Source organism: Podarcis raffonei, chromosome 14 (assembly GCF_027172205.1).
Source record: "Podarcis raffonei isolate rPodRaf1 chromosome 14, rPodRaf1.pri, whole genome shotgun sequence".
NCBI classification, from domain to species: Eukaryota; Metazoa; Chordata; class Lepidosauria; order Squamata; family Lacertidae; genus Podarcis; species Podarcis raffonei.
Genome location: NC_070615.1, coordinates 7,224,940 through 7,241,291, shown reverse-complemented (window position 1 = coordinate 7,241,291; position 16,352 = coordinate 7,224,940). Strand labels below are relative to the sequence as shown.

Sequence of the window (16,352 nt, the reverse complement as noted above, 5' to 3'; positions counted from 1 at the left end):
TGGCAGGTATCCATTTTGCATGCTATTCCGGATGCCCCAACGGTAAGATTAGGCCTGCAGCCCTGTGCACATTTACCTGGAAGTGAACCCCATTGGGCTTGTACTCCATTGGGCTTACTTCTGAGTAGACATTGGCTTCTTCTATGGGATCTTATGACGCACTTTTATGTTTTTATAGGTCGGAAAGGAAACTTATAAAACATACATGCAGATGGCATCATTTCTTCTGAAGTTGCTACTTCATTCTGCTATAGTACATAAGGGAAATAAAACAGTCCCTGGGGCAGGGGTGGGGGGTGGCAGATGTAAACATTCAGATAGCATCACAGCTGATTTGCATTTTATGATTGTTCTCTGAAATGCCCAGCCTTTGTGTGCCTATAGCGTCATAATATTTCCATATTCCTGTAAATGTCTTCTACCTTATCGCCTCTGCCTGTGATGCAGCGCTTTGATAAGAATTGTTGTCCATTTCTGACGGACTCTCCCTTAGACAAACACACAATGCTCATTTTATACGCTGTTGAGTTTTGTTGATATCAATGACTTGTTTGCCTTGTGGTCAGCTTTTAGGCCACAGAGCAAAATCAATCCCTGGAAAGTATCCAAATATATCATTGTCTCGTCTGTGACAAAGCCTTGGCACTAACCTCAGAGGAAAGTAGTTAATGGACTTTATATCGTTGTGGTCTGAGGGCCAATGTACGTGTTGCATCAATGCTCAGGTTGGCTTTGTATACTTAATTAAAGGACTGCATCTCCCCACATGAGCCAGCCTGTACCTGGCCCTTGCCGTTTGAGGTGGCAACATGAGAACAGGCCTTTTTGGTGGTGCTTTGACATCTTGCTGTGTTCCTAACGCAACAACAAAGTCCTGTGACTCATCCTACCGTGACCAAAATTAGTTTATACATTTCAGCTGTGCTCAAGAACTATTTCTGCAATGTAATTGAGTTGGCAAATAAACGTTTAATAATGGGGCATAATCAGTTTCTGGATTTGCTCCTTCTTGCAAACATCTTACACTGAGATTTCTGTACAGTACATTATTCTGGCACTACAGTCAAATGCACTGGCAAATAATTAGCGTAGATTTCATTGCTGAGCAATGCTGTGTGCATGACTAGCTGTTCTGGGATTCCTAGTTAGGTTAGGTTGTCCTGATATCTTAAATCAGTGCCTTCTAAACAGCACATTAGTAAATATTTTTTCAGTTCCTCAGAAGGAGGTTTACATTTTCTTATGATACATTTTGAAGGTGTATTAAAGTTAGGCAATTCATTTTTACTGAGGTCAGTGGTCCATGTATGTAAATAATGTCTGCTATACATAAAACCATCATCTGCTCTGTAGATCTTCTTTCAGCTTTTGGTTATATACATAAACTTCATAATCTTTGACAAGCTCCAAGATACTTTAAGAACAAACTTATTGCCCATGAATATATCAGCTTGCCTGGTTCTTTCTCTGAGGACCAAGTTTGTGTCCTCCTGCCATCTCAGGTGTGATGGTGAGCTAAATGAGATGGGTTTTCTGGTGTTGGTGGTCAAAGATGATGGGTGTTGTGCCCCAACATCTGGAGGGCACTGGCCCCAGGATGGGTGGGGCTCTCCTAGTCAATTCATATCTTGGCAGCCTTGCAAACCCTCATATGGACCTTCACTCCCTTGTTGCAGGCTGTCCTTTCCCCAGCCATATCTCTACACAGAGGCGCGGAGGGAGAAGTACCAGAGGAGCAAAATTCACCAGAAAGTCCAGCAATTCAAGCGCTTCATTGAGAATTACCGTCGCCACATCATCTGCGTGGTGATATTCTCAGCCATCACGGTTGGGGTCTTTGTGGAGAGGGCATACTGTGAGTTACCAGCCTATTTAGCTCCACCAAGTCAACCGCTGCGCCCAGGACCTAGCGTGGCCAGCCAGGGCCGGAACTCCACATCCTCATTCATTGAGGAAGGAGAAATGTCTGTCTCCAGAGAAGGCAGTGAGTGGCAGCCCCAGCTAAGAATGCCACCACGTATGTATCTGCTTGCAGCACAAACTAACGCCAGACTCAAAAAAAGCGAGACCCAAGACTGCTGCAAGTAGAGCTCATTAATCGCTAACGAGAGAAGTTTGTTGCTAAACGTCCCGGTCCTGTTTTTTAGTGGCTGCTTTAGAGACCCAGACCTATAGGGTCACAACTTTAGTTGCAGTGCTGTTGCTGTAAAATGAAGCTGAATAGCTCCACTATAACCCAGACCCCACCCCACTGAGCACGCAGTAAGAAGCAGGAGGGAAGTTCTTTCAGGGTGTGAGCATATATAGTAACAAAACATGTTATTTAGAATGGCTTTGCATTGCCTTGCTTTTTCCCGCGAAGTAGTAAAGGGCTTGTAAGGCATGCCAGCATGTTTATAACCCAAGCCTGGTGAGAGGGGAGAATGGGAGCATGTAAACTCCCATTCTGCAGCAAACCCTTTCTCCTCTGTCTCTAGATTATGGATTTGCATCGCCACCCACAGGAATTGCAGATACCACCTTTGTGGGCATCCTCATCTCCCGGGGAGCAGGAGCCAGCATCTCCTTCATGTACTCATTTATCCTGCTCACCATGTGTCGAAACCTCATCACTTTTCTGCGGGAGACCTTTTTCAATCGCTACATCCCTTTTGATTCTGCTGTGGACTTCCACCGCTGGATTGCAACCGGAGCCCTGATCTTTTCAGGTAGATTCTGAGAGGTCCTGCACACGTGCTCAAATGCCTATGCACATCTTGCTTGGGTCGGCGAGGCACCTTGTAAAATAAAATTTCCAGGGAAAATAAATTATAACGATTAAATAATGATATGAGGAAAGTGCGTATCTACGGGACCACCTCTCCCAGTATGCCCCGCAGAGGACCCTAAGGTCCATAAATAGCAACACCCTAGAGGTCCCGGGCCCTAAGGAAGTCATATTAGCCTCAACCAGAGCCAGGGCCTTTTCAACACTGGCTCCGACCTGGTGGAATGCTCTGTCTCATGAGACCAGGGACCTGCAGGATCTGATTTCTTTCCGCAGGGCCTGTAAGACAGAGTTGTTCCACCTGGCCTTTGGCTTGGAATCAACTTGATCCCCTTCCCCTCTATCCTTTTTCCTTTCTCCTTCTGTGATGGAACTCCTATTTGGGGACTTCCCTGGCTTTTTTCTGACCCACGTAGGACCAGTCTGGATAGTTGGCCTTGGTGGAGACTTGACGTTTTCACCCCCAACAAGTTTTTGATTTGAGTTTCTACTGAAATGAGGCTGCATTTTAATGTTGTATTTTAATCAATTGTTTTATACCTGGTGTTAGCTGCCCTGAGCCTGGTTGTGGCTGGAGAGGGCGGGGTATAAACAAAATAAATTATTATTATTATTATTATTATTATTATTATTATTATTATTATTATCATCCACCTAAGAGCAAAATGTTGCCACGATAAAATACAATAAAAAGTACAACAGCTAAGATCACCATCAAATACAGGAGCTGAAGACCACCAGCCAAAACACCTTAAAAGACCTAAGAGAAGTCCGCTTACCTCCTTTGGTGGGTGGCTTTGCGGTCAGGCCTCAGGCCCCCACGGTGATCTGGCCAGGGGGCAGAGACTGGCGTCCTGCTTGCTGGTGCTTGGCCACACCGATGGAGCTGGGTGGGGCTGCGCTCGGGGAGCGGGTTCAGCTGGCCGGCTCCGTGGGGAATTTAAAGCGCAACGCAGCAGGGAACCCTTTTGCCCCTCACTGGATCACTGCGGGTCATGGGGCTTTGGCACACAACGAAAAAGTATTTGCTGTGAGTTAAACCACAGAGCCTAGGACTTGCCGATAAGAAGGTCAGCGGTTCGAATCCCCGCCACGGGGTGAGCTCCCGTTGCTCGGTCCCTGCTCTTGCCCACCTAGCAGTTCGAAAGCACGTCAAAGTGCAAGTAGATAAACAGGTACCGCTCCAGAGGGAAGGTAAACGGCATTTCCGTGTGCTGCTCTGGTTCGCCAGAAGCGGCTTAGTCATGCTGGGCACATGACCCGGAAGCTGTCTGTGGACAAACGCTGGCTCCTCAGCCTACAGAGCAAGATGAGCGCGCAACCCCAGGTTCGGCCACGACTGGACCTAATGGTCAGGGGTCCCTTTACCCCTTTAATAGGAAAGTAGTGCAGGTGCCAAGTGAGGAACCTGGGAAGCTGCTTTATAGTAAGTCAGTGTTGTCTACTCTGGCTGGCAGCAGCTATCGCATGATCAACGCTGTTTTGTAACAACAAAACAAATGCTTGGTTGCAAAGTGGGACTTTCCCCACATTTCATTTCTACTGCAGCCCCTTCCAGCTGCCAGAAAAGCCACTCCTGAGGGTTGCGGGTTCCAAACGGCATGCAGTTTATGTAGGGATGGGTGAATTTGTTAATTTCCGTTTCTTAATTTCCTCATTTTTCCCATCTAAAATTCGGTTTTTCACATTTCCACAGCCATCTGCAATCTCAATAAATAAATAAATAAATCCTGAAAATTCTTCATTTATCTCTCCTAATTTTATTTATTTCTCCTAATGAACACATCTTGCCTGCAGTTTTGATCAATGCACACATTTTTGCAAGGAACGTGTATTAATAGAATGCATTTTATGTTATTTTCACGGTTATCTTTTATGCATGTTTCCCCCTAATATATTCATTTAATTCATAGACGTTGTTTGGAGGGAAAACTGCACAATGAAAGTCAGAGAAGTGCAACTTTCAAAGAGTTAGCTGTATTTCAGTTCAAGGACTGTGAATTTGCTTTAAAAGGGGGGGGGGAGAGAATGCAAACAGCCCGGAACAGATTTGAAATTGCTTTTATAGTTGTTGCTGTGGATGCATTCTCTCACTACTTTTGCCCCCTGCAGTTCTGCATACTCTGGGCCATATTGTGAATGTCTACATCTTCTCAGTCACCCCTCTCAGCGTCCTGTCCTGCCTCTTCTCCAACACCTTTACAAACGATGGGTAAGTTGGGAGTGCCTTCTCCCCCTTCATACATACCGTATTTTTCGCTCTGTAAGACGCACCTGACCATAAGACACACCTAGTTTTTAGAGGAGGAAAACAAGAAACAAGAAAGCAATGCAAAGCCTCTTGAGCCAAGAGGCAGGAGTGCTCCTGCTGTGCTCAAGAGGCTTTGCGTGGCTAGCCCTGAAGCCAGAAGAGCTAGCAGGATCACTGCACACCGATCCCTCTTGCTCTTCTGGCTTCAGTGATAGCTGCGCAGCCTGCATTCGCTCCATAAGATGCACACACATTTCCCCTTACTTTTTAGGAGGGGGGGGGAGTGCGTCTTATAGAGCGAAAAACACGGTAATAGCTGAAGAACACAAAGGAGAGCTGGGCAACCCAGATGGCTGGAGAAAGAACAGAAGCCATGATCTTTAAGCATTTTGTGCAGTTAGAGCTTTTTCTCACCACTGTTTTAGCATGGGAAGCCCAATACTTCTTTGGTGGATTTTGAAATATTGAACCAGTCTTGTGAATACTCCAAAAGTCCTGTCTAGGCAACATTCTAAACCATGAGTAGGCAAACTAAGGCCCGGGGGCCGGATCCAGCCCAATCACCTTCTAAATCTGGCCCTTGGACTGTCTGGGAATCAGTGTGTTTTTACATGAGTAGAATGTGTGCTTTTATTTAAAATGCACCTCTGGGTTATTTGTGGGGCATAGGAATTCATTCATTCCCCTCCCCCCAAAAAAATATAGTCCGGCCCCCAACAAGGTCTGAGGGACAGTGGACTGGCCCCCTGCTGAAAAAAGTTTGCTGACCCCTGTAACAGAGGCATTGAAACCAGCTGCATTGAATCGCAGTCTGCACATACCCTATTTTCACAAGATTTCTTCAACTTAGGCCCAAAGGAGAGGTCAAGATTCCTTGCTTTAAAATAATAGTAGAGTGGTACCTCGGGTTACATACGCTTCAGGTTACAGACATTTCAGGTTACAGACTCCGCTAACCCAGAAATATTACCTTGGGTTAAGAACTTTGCTTCAGGATGAGAACAGAAATCGTGCTCCGGCAGCGCGGCAGCAGCGGGAGGCCCCATTAGCTAAAGTGGTGCTTCAGGTTAAGAACAGTTTCAGGTTAAGAACAGACCTCTGGAACGAATTAAGTACGTAACCAGAGGTACCACTGTAATGATGACTCATACATGACTTCTTTCAAGATCAGGGAGTGGCGGTGCTATTCATCCTTTCCTCTGTATCCCAAGTCTGTATCACTGCACCTTCAAAACTTTTTTTGTTTTTCCTCTGTATAGTAAGCAATGACTTTGGGGGGAAACCGCACAGGGCAAAGGCAAGGGTTCTCTTTCTCTCCTGCAGTTCCCCTCTTTTCAATGCCATCACGTGGAGCTGCTTATTTCCAAAAACAGCAGTTAAGACAAATAAATAACACTTGGGCTGCAATCCTAATTGTCAATAGCGCTTTCGTTCCAGTCTGCGTTGCTTGTGCTTATCAAGGCTTTACATTGTGCCATCATTTCTTTTCTTTCCAGGTCACAGTTTCCTCGCAAATATTATTGGTGGTTTTTTGAGACTGTCCCAGGTAAGGGCAAGTGGAGGTGTGGGCTCTTGGAGGGTGGGTGGGTTGCAGCAGCAGGACCATAACTGTCAACCGTCCCTTATTTGGCGGGAAACTCCCTTATCCCAGCGCTGTGTCCCGCTGCTGTCCCTTATTGATGATGTCCCTTAAATTTCCCGGGTTTCAAAGGAAGCAGCTCCTCTCCCTCCCTCCCTGCCAGCCAGGGAGGAGGGAGGCTCCAACTGTGTTGCTTGGCTGCGTTGCTCATCCAATAAGGAGTCTAAGAACGACTGGGGGGTGGAGCTTGCATGCCTTGTGCCAATCAAATCGGCCGCAGTGGTTTTCCTTGCTGCATCCCCTTTGCCCTGTTGCTGCGCTGTGGGAACCACCGCTTGAGGCTTCGTTTGGCTGCTGGCTGGGCTTTCTGCCTTTGGCTCAGAGGGGCTCAGAAGATGAACATACCTGTGCCTGGAAAATCCCTTATTTTGGCTGCTGATCCCTTATTTATGAGGCTGCTAGTCCCTTATTTTCAGATCTGTAAGTTGACAGCTATGAGCAGGACCACACATGGCGGCTGTCTATTTTAACACGTGTTCCTCTTTTTTTCCTTTCTCTCTCAGGCATGACTGGGGTGCTGCTTTTAGTTGTCCTCGCCATTATGTATGTCTTTGCAACTCACTATTTCCGGCGAATCAGCTTCCAGGGGTTCTGGATCACTCACCATCTCTACGTGCTTCTCTATATCCTGGTAATTCACTCTGGAGCCCTGCCTCTACCCTAGTGCAATTGTAACAAAAGGCACACCCACGCACCATCCATTTAAAGCTTGCACAAAGCTGCAGTTCCCAGCACCCTTAATAAACTACAGTTCCCAGGATTCTTGGGAGGAAACCGTGTGCTTTAAATGCATCGTGTGGATGTGACCAAATGTAAACAATACACAATGAGTCAGGATTTGGGGGAGATTGGCATTCGCAGTTTCTGCAATGAGGAAGCCCATGTTCTCCATCCTGCTGTGCTGGATGGATCAGTGTTCTGGCTCGGCATGAGGCAGGTTTGGATGTTCATGGAGGCTTCTAGGTAGAAATATATAGCTCTTTGCTTGTGCGAGATCCTTTGGTGCTCTGCCTGCCCACTTGAGCACAGTCGTGGAAGAAGAGGTTTTTCTTTTCTGCTCAATGCAATATAACTGAAGTGTTGGGTTGTGATGTCTCCTCCAGGTTATCATCCACGGCAGCTACGCTCTGATCCAGCAGCCCCGCTTCCACATTTATTTCATTGTCCCAGCCCTTATCTATGGGGCAGACAAACTCATCAGCCTGAGCAGGAAGAAGGTGGAAATTGCTGTTGTGAAGGCTGAACTTCTCCCATCAGGTACAACTTCTGGTGCTGATCCTCTCTCTGTTTAAAATACGGTGGGAGGAACTTCCTGTCCTTGATCTATCACTAGTAACATTAAGACAAGTGAGGAACCATTTCTAGCCCAGGGACCACATTCTGGGCAACCTTCCAAGAGTCACAGGCCAGTGGTGGGTGGGGCCAGATACTGAAGTGGGTGGAGCAAGGAATGTAAAGTAGGGTGTGTTCTTCCACAGACCACTCCTTCATCTGGACAAGCAAGAAGCCCTGTCAGACTTCACAGACCCATTCCAGCCAGGCAGAAACACTCCTGATTTGAAGCAGGGCCAATGAGGGGGTGTGGCCTGGAGAGGGGCGTGGCCTGGCAGAACTTCTGAGGGCTAGAGAGCTGCATTTGGCCATGGGAGCTGAGGTTCCACACCCCTGATCTGAGATGACCCTATCCTCTCTCTCTGGTGCTAGGCTGCCATATTTGTCAGTGGCGGAGCTGTTCTTCGAGGGAGCAGGGCTGCCTTGAAGAGAGCTTTCTCAGGGGACGGACAGGGAGGAAGGAAATGCTCCTTCTGGGCAGGAACAACTTTGACAACAGGAGCAGCTTAGGGCTCTTACTGGGCCCAGACAGGGGCAGCTCAGCCTGCTTAGCTGGGACTTGAGTGGACGGTATTGGGACTGGATACCTTTAGCTGAGATTCCTGATGACTAGATGACCCTTGGAGTCGGTCCAGTTCTATGATTCGTGCCTTAATGGCAAACATGCTCAGGCCTCTCCTTTTTCTTGGCTCAGGAGTCACTCGCCTCCAGTTCCAGAGGCCCCAGGACTTTGACTACAGGTCTGGGCAATGGGTTCGGATTGCCTGCTTATCTCTGGGGACCACTGAGTACCACCCCTTCACGCTGACCTCTGCCCCCCATGAGGACACATTGAGCCTGCACATTCGAGCAGCTGGGCCTTGGACAACTCGGCTGCGGGAGCTTTACTCCCCGGAAAGCGTAGCAGAAATTGGCAAATATCCCAAGGTAAGGCTATAACGTCTCGTTCTCTCCACCTCACCCACCCTAGCATAGATTTAAAGAACCGCGGTACAGAAATGTCTTCAATAGATACTTAAAAGCACTTGTGCTTTCTGGTTCCAACGACAAAATTGCTTCCTCTGCTACCAATTCAGAAAACTAAACAGGGAAGAGGAATCTGTGGCCCACCAGACATTGCTAGACTACAGCTCCCATCATCCCTGACCATTCGCCACCATGGCTGGGGCTGATGGGAGTTGGAGTTCAGTGACACCTGGATAGCCACAGGTTCCCCATTCCTGGCAAAAAGCCATCCCTCCAATACCTACCCCAAACTATTAGTTGTAGGCAGAAGTCAGCTCTTGCTAACTAGACTTAGTGGGAGTCATCCTGCTCTGTCATCTGAGCAAAGGAGCAAGCCGTGCTGGCCCTCAGGCTCCCTGAGTGGGTCCCTCTTCCTCATGTCTCATGAAATGTTTATTCTGTTCCCCTCTCCTTCTGCAACCGCTGCCTTAAGAGACCAGTCTGCACCTATGCTGTTTTTTTTCCTCTTGAATGCTAAGGCAGGGCAGGGCAGCAGGCAGTGACACCAGGGAGGAAAAGGAAATGATCCAGCGGGCACCCTTCTGGGGTGTGGGCTCAGCAGGGGCTCAATAGTGCCAAGTTCTGGCGCCAGCCCTGGAAGCAAGTGAAGTTTTGTTTTCATCTCTCTCTCTCTCTCTCCCTCTCTCTCTCTCTCTCTCTCTCTCTCTCTCTCTCTCTCTCTCTCCAGCTCTACCTGGATGGACCTTTTGGAGAGGGGCACCAGGAATGGAACAAGTTTGAAGTGTCTGTGCTGGTGGGAGGAGGCATTGGGGTGACGCCCTTTGCTTCCATCCTCAAAGATCTCGTCTTCAAGTCATCAGTTGGGTCCAGGATCTTGTGCAAGAAGGTGAGCTTGAAGGAATGGAGAGCTGGCTGGATTCTTGTCCTTGCTAGCCACTGAGTCAGTGTTAAGGGGCTTGGTGTGGTTCTCAAAGCGTAAGATGTGTCTCTCATAGCAGTTAGCAGAAGAGATGTGAACTTTACTTTGAGTCCTCTTGCACCCTTTTAAAAATATCTCTAGAGAACCTAATACAGAGCACATATGCCATCATCCTGTTCCCATGGAGGTTTTGTGGACTATATAAGTAACAGAAAATGAGCAATCATATTTCTTTCATAGTTTTCCCTGACTTTACAGTCTCTCCTTTGGCAGCCTTAAACCATCCTCCCCCAAGCTGGTGCCGGCCAGATATTGTAGGACCCCATTTCCCAGTAGCTCCAACCAGCATGACCAATGGTCAGAGATGATGGGAGTTGTAGTCCAGCAACATCTGGAGGACACCACATTTGCTACCCCAGCCATAGAAGCTTCAGCATGCTTTCCCCTAATACGGGGATGCTTAATATTCCCATGATGAACAACTTGTGGTGTATAATCACTTGGAATTAGACCTTGAAAATTGCAGGAGTTGCATCTCTACTAAGCTTAGCTTGGTATGCACAAGCAATCACTGGGCTCGGATGAGAAGATCCAAAAGGATCACAGCAAGTGATGGTGAAATGATAATGGATATAGAGGTCAAAGCATGAAGTTCTGACATGACCCAGTGATGTTTCCTGGTGCAATTTAGAAGTCCAGAGGAGGTCAGTGACAGGCCTCTAGATTCAGCCCATGGAGTTGAAAGGATGAGAGGGTCCAGGTGAGCAGAGAGGTTTTGATGCAAGAGCTTGGAAGGAGGAGCCCATTCAGGAGGCGCAGGTGTCGTTTCAGGGGATTTCTGATAACAGCCGTGCTCACTTTCCCCTTGTTCCCAGATCTATTTCATTTGGGTGACGCGGACTCAGCGGCAGTTTGAGTGGATGGCCGACATCATCCGAGAGGTGGAGGAGAACGATCAGTGCGATCTGGTCTCCGTGCACATCTACATCACACAGCTGGCGGAGAAGTTTGACCTGCGCACCACCATGCTGGTGAGCCCCTACATGCAAAAACTGCAGAGCAGCCCACCACATATGTGCAGAAAACCTGAATTGACGTTGGTTCTGATTCCGCTTTAAAGAGCAGGTTTTCGCAGGGAAAGCTCAGGGCAAAATAGAAAAAAATGCTTGGACACCGAGTCTTAAAGTGGGGGCATCTGCCTGGAAGGAGCAAGGCAAAAGGTTAAGTCTGGATAAGCCCTAAGTTTTTTACATATGAAGATAAAAGCAAAAGCACAACACCAGTGACCTTCCCAGTTGCTCCTGCTCTTTTTTCTGCCAGACGAGAAAAATGGTGCTGTGCACAATTGACAAATACTAGAGCTGGTGTAGCATAGTGTATATGAGACTGGCTACAATTCAGGAAATCCCTGGTTTGAATTTATCCTTTGGCATGAATGCTATCTCAGCCTCAGTCCCCGCATTTGCAAGATAGGGAGCAGAATAATAATAATAATAATAATAATAATAATAATAATAATAATAATAATAATTAATAGTAATGCCTACCTTAAAAGGTGGTTGTAAGGCTTGAAGTTGTGTGCAGAGTGCTTTGAACATGTGAAAGTGATATACTCTACAAGTGTTAAGTATTATTAATTAGTAGGTCCTTCTTTTATGTATAAAATTCAATATTACTTTATTTATATTTAATAACTTTAGACATATTACCTGAGCTGTTCTGGCTGTTACCTTATTAGTTTTCCCACCAACCCACATGCATTTTTTTAAAAAAAAATCATTAGTTTATGCATGAATTTATATACCACTTTTCACTTCCACATAGTTTCCCTCTCTGAAGCAGTTCACAAGGATAATAAAATAGTGAGAAGAAAATAAATTTAAAACCCATAATTAACACTAAAAATAGCAGTGTCATAAGCCTCCAAGCATGAAGAAGTATGGAAAGTGTGTCTAAAAAAAACGGTTTTAATGATCTTTCTGAAAATGCGAAAGGAGGGAATTAAAGAAGCCTTCCAGAAGAGGGAGTTTCCAAACCTAGGTGTGACCACCAAAGAAGGCCCTGTCCTGCATTTCCACCAAGCCCACGTGAGACATTGGTGGGATTGTGCAGCAGAGCCTCCCCAAAGCTCTTAACAGGCAGGCAGAGTTGTGCCAAAGCTGGTGGTCCTTCAGATATTCTAGACACAAATCTTCCCAACTTGGATCAAATCTATGCTTCCAGGTGCTATAAGAAAGCTGCAGAGATAGCGCAGGATAGTGCACACCCCGGAAATTATCACTTTCAGCTTCTGCCTTCTGGAAGAAGGTACAGGGTTATAAAGACTCGGACTAGCCTCCTGAGAAACAGTTTCTATCCAAATGCGATTTTGGTTTTTAATGCAGTGTAAGGCGTCTCTATGGGAGTGTATTGTATTTTAAAAATGGGGTATCACAGTTTTTAGGGTGCTAACCAGGCTGGGATAGCAGGCTTGTTGGTTTTTGAATGTCTTATGTAGATTCCCCCCCCCCCCAATTTCATTGTTCTGTATGAGACAATGACAATAAAGATTATCGTATTGTATATTAAATTAAACTAGTATACCCGTAGATCTCCACATCATGTTCCTGGCTACATGCCTGGATCAGAACATTGCTTGTTCTAACAAGACCTGCTTCTACGTTGGGGGATCTAGAACGACAAGGTGGTGATAATGGTGGCTGTGAACAGTGGGTTCCTTCCCCCGACACAAGCCATACTCTGACCGTCACCGTCTCTCTTTCTAGTACATCTGTGAGCGGCACTTCCAGAAGGTCCTCAACCAGAGCTTGTTCACCGGCCTGCGGTCTGTCACCCACTTTGGGCGACCGCCATTTGTCCCTTTCTTCTGCTCACTGCAAGAGGTCCACCCTGAGGTCAGTGCTGGCAATGGGCAGAGGGCTCCTGTGGGCAGTTGTGGGATTCAGTTTTGTGCATTGCATATGAACAGGCTTCATGCGACAGAGGGGATCTTATGCTAGCCAAGCGTGCTTGCTAAATGGAACACAGGAAGCTGCCTCCTCCGTGCTCAGATGTTTGCTCACTGATATATTTTCCCCATCATCTGCTGCCTGAGATTATTTTAAATTGGGATCCTAGGGAATGAACCGGGGGCTTTTCTGCAAGCAAAGCAGGCCAGCAGCCACAGAGCAAAGGATGAGGAGAGCTACCACAACAAGCTTCCTAAAGAGTAATTAGCAGTGCTGCCTGTGATGTTTCATCACTTAGCATCCCTCTGGTGCCGAAGAGAGAATTTGATCCAGCCACTGGGTCAGATTCCTATCTCTCCTGCTATTGGGACAAAAAGCAACAATGCATTTTAGACAGTTACCTGTACAAGGGACGGCTGACGATAGACAGAAAGGGGACCTATTTTTACTCCTGTTAGTTCCTTCTTGTTGGTGTATAGATCGCTTCCTTCCATGCTTTGACTTCTTCCTTCTCCTCCAGCCAGTCTTCCTTCCTTTGTCCTAGTGTTAGGACCCGTTTCCTTTAACCTCATGACTCCAAAGAGGGTGCCTGTGAGCTTGTGCTCTGACGTTTGCCTGAAGTTAACTTTGTTTTATTCTTTCAAGGCCCCCGTAGGGAATTCAGTTGTGCTGTTGATCCAGCCACAACTTTCTTTGCCCCTATCCTGACCTCATGTACATGGATGTAAGCAGGCAGCAATTTCCACCCTTTCCTACATTTGTCACAGTCAGCATTTTCCCCCTTCCACTACACTCCCGCTTCTGCTAAAACCTGCTATTCTTCTCGCTATCTGCTATGCCTGAAACTAACTCAGGGAATTACGTAATTAATAAATAAAAAAATGAAAAGATGACTAGACGGGTGAGAGACCATTGAACTTGTGCCAGGATTTTTTATTTTTTTTAACAGCACTCTCAGGTCGGATTGACCTTTACCACATAAAAAGTATGCCATGAGTTAGTTCCTTTCCTCATTGCAGTGCTCCATTTGTATGTCGTGTAAAGAAAGAAAGATCAGCTGATGCAATGGAGGTTTTACAGCACGATGTATGTCACACAGTAGCAATCGTCGGTTGAAAAGTCGGTCATGTGAAATCTATAAATCAGCTGCCTGCCTAGATGGCAAACATTGTGGGTCCTCCCTTATGTGTGTCTTTCCCTGATTGAGGAAGGGATTTGCTCTTAACGCACAGAAGCAGGGCCAGGACAACCAGGCGGGGTGTGTGTGTGTGTGTGTGTGTGTGTGTGTGTGTGTGTGGAGTTGCAGCCCTTACTCTGCAGTTGTAGCGGACGCACATCAAGCGGGTGAGTGGGTATTTATAGAAATCTGCATTTAGGAAAGCCTTCCTCTACACATGCTGCAGAATGAGGTGGTAGAAACTTGAGGTGGTAGAATAAACTAAAAAAAAGTAATGGAAGTAGAAAAGGACTTCCATTTTATTCCACATTTGTGATTATTTGTGCTCACAATGCTATTGGGACCACCACACACAATCCCATTTCCAATTTTTGCACCTGCAGAAGTTTTGGGGCCGTCACACTGCTTCACTTCCAATCAGTGCATATCCTGTAACTTCCTGCAAAGGTTCGGTAACTTTTTATACCACAAATGTTCTGGAGCATGTCCTTTGTTATGGCCTTTCTGGACAGCGATAATGGGATATGGTTGGGGAAGGATCGCAGGAGAAACTAAAGCAGAATAAATCACCCACTGATGCACTGTTGTTGTATCAAGAACGTGCTGTGGGATACATCCAGAATAAAACACTCGTCTGGAGAGGGGCGCCTGGGTTTAAAAATGTCCTCTCTGCTGTTCACATGTTGGGAGAGCTGTAGCTCAGTGGTAGAGCCCATGTTTTATATGCAAAAGGAGCAAGGTTCAATCCTCCGGTATCTGCAGTTAAAACTTGAAAGGATCAGGCAACAGATGACAGGGAAAGACATTTACACTGGCGGCTAGCCTGCAGTATGTGCAGAGAATGCCAGGCTACGTATTGAAATAATCCGACTTCTTATAAGGCAGCTTTCTATTATTTCTTTTGTTTTAGAACATGGGGGAGCATTTCAAACTGGCGTGCCCCACGTGTGACCTCAAATGATCCAGCTCATGTCTGCAATTTCTTCTGCTTCTCCTTCTCTTTCTCCTTCTAGAGCAGGCCTCTGCCATGGATGCATTTAGGTATCACCTGGAGCTTAGAGCCTGATCGAAGAAAGCAGGACTTGGCGCTCTCCTTTTTGCTGTTCACTTATTTTGAGACATTCATTTATTTAAAGAATGCCTATCGAGATCAAACAGGCGCCTTCCCTGTATTCTTTTTGGCACCTGCTGAAAATATTCTTGTCTAGACAAACCTACCAAGATGCTTAGAAAGTTGGTGTGAATTTTAACCTATTTTACTATTTTAACTTTTTGTATGTTTTTAACTATTGCTGTCAGATTTTCTTGTTTTAGCTTTAAGTCTTTTAAATATTGTTGTTATGATGATGATGATGATGATGATGATGATGAAAATCAAGTGGTGTATAAATTTCATGAAATAAATACATAAAATGCTTTTCTAATGACCCGCTAGAGTGGAAAATTTTAAGAAGGGGCCCAAAGCTGCTGGTCCCTTGGCTGTGTCTGTTCCCTTTCTCCCCTCTCTTCTGCTACTGCCCAATGTGACCAAGTTCTTTTGGTTTGTTGTTTCCAGGTGAGGAAGATTGGTGTGTTCAGCTGTGGCCCTCCAGGCATGACCAAGAATGTGGAGAAAGCGTGTCAGAAGATCAACAAGCGCGATCAAGCCTATTTCATCCATCACTATGAGAACTTTTAGCCCTTTAGCAGACTCTGCTGGGCTTCCGAGGGGTGAATGTTCATCTCCCCAATCAGCTGTCCTCTTTCCAGTGTGCATTGTTGACCGTGGTTTACATTGGATTCTTACTTTTAGCACCATAAGGACAGCTGTACTTTTTATCCCTGCGTAGAATTTTAATGCCTCTGAGAAGTTACTGCTGCATGGACTGGAAACATAGCTGTAGCACTCATTTGTTTGTGTGTAGATGGAAAGTGATGTGACATCCTATTCATGGAGCATTAGTGCAATGGTAAACCAGTGTGAAACTGGTTTAAGGGTCGAATTTATCTTAATGCTGCCAACGTTTTTAAGTGTACATAATTTCCCCCCGTATATTCAATAAACATTTTCTAATCTTCTCTGAACGTGTGTTCTTCTTGTTCTGTTATTCTATATGTTAAGTCTGCAAGCTGCACATAATTCCATCAGCTTAAGTTGCAATTCTTCTTTAGTTGGGACTTTGTTCATTTTCCATTTTTGGGACTAACAAAACACGGGCCGCAGCAGTGGCATCCATAAATAACCTTTTATGATGGATGTAATAATGGGATACTGAATGGTTTAGTTTATGTAAACTATGCAGGGATTTATGATATGCAAAATGAACCATGGAAAGAGAAGAAGGGAAGTCACTGATATTTTAAGAATCTTTAA

The 16,352-nt window shown here is 45.9% G+C and overlaps 1 protein-coding gene across 1 annotated transcript in view; it reads left to right on the top strand.

The window, feature by feature from the left end:
• Positions 1–16,066, top strand: part of DUOX2 (dual oxidase 2) — a 52,653-nt gene extending 36,587 nt beyond the window's left edge. The window contains exons 23-33 of the mRNA XM_053365183.1: positions 1,677–1,855; positions 2,478–2,708; positions 4,880–4,979; positions 6,515–6,564; positions 7,161–7,288; positions 7,761–7,914; positions 8,684–8,916; positions 9,683–9,841; positions 10,750–10,905; positions 12,640–12,768; positions 15,555–16,066. Coding sequence (XP_053221158.1) covers positions 1,677–1,855; positions 2,478–2,708; positions 4,880–4,979; positions 6,515–6,564; positions 7,161–7,288; positions 7,761–7,914; positions 8,684–8,916; positions 9,683–9,841; positions 10,750–10,905; positions 12,640–12,768; positions 15,555–15,677 — 1,642 coding nt within the window. The 3' untranslated portion in view covers positions 15,678–16,066. The remainder of the gene's footprint in view (positions 1–1,676; positions 1,856–2,477; positions 2,709–4,879; positions 4,980–6,514; positions 6,565–7,160; positions 7,289–7,760; positions 7,915–8,683; positions 8,917–9,682; positions 9,842–10,749; positions 10,906–12,639; positions 12,769–15,554) is intronic.
• Positions 16,067–16,352: the final 286 nt, after the last annotated feature.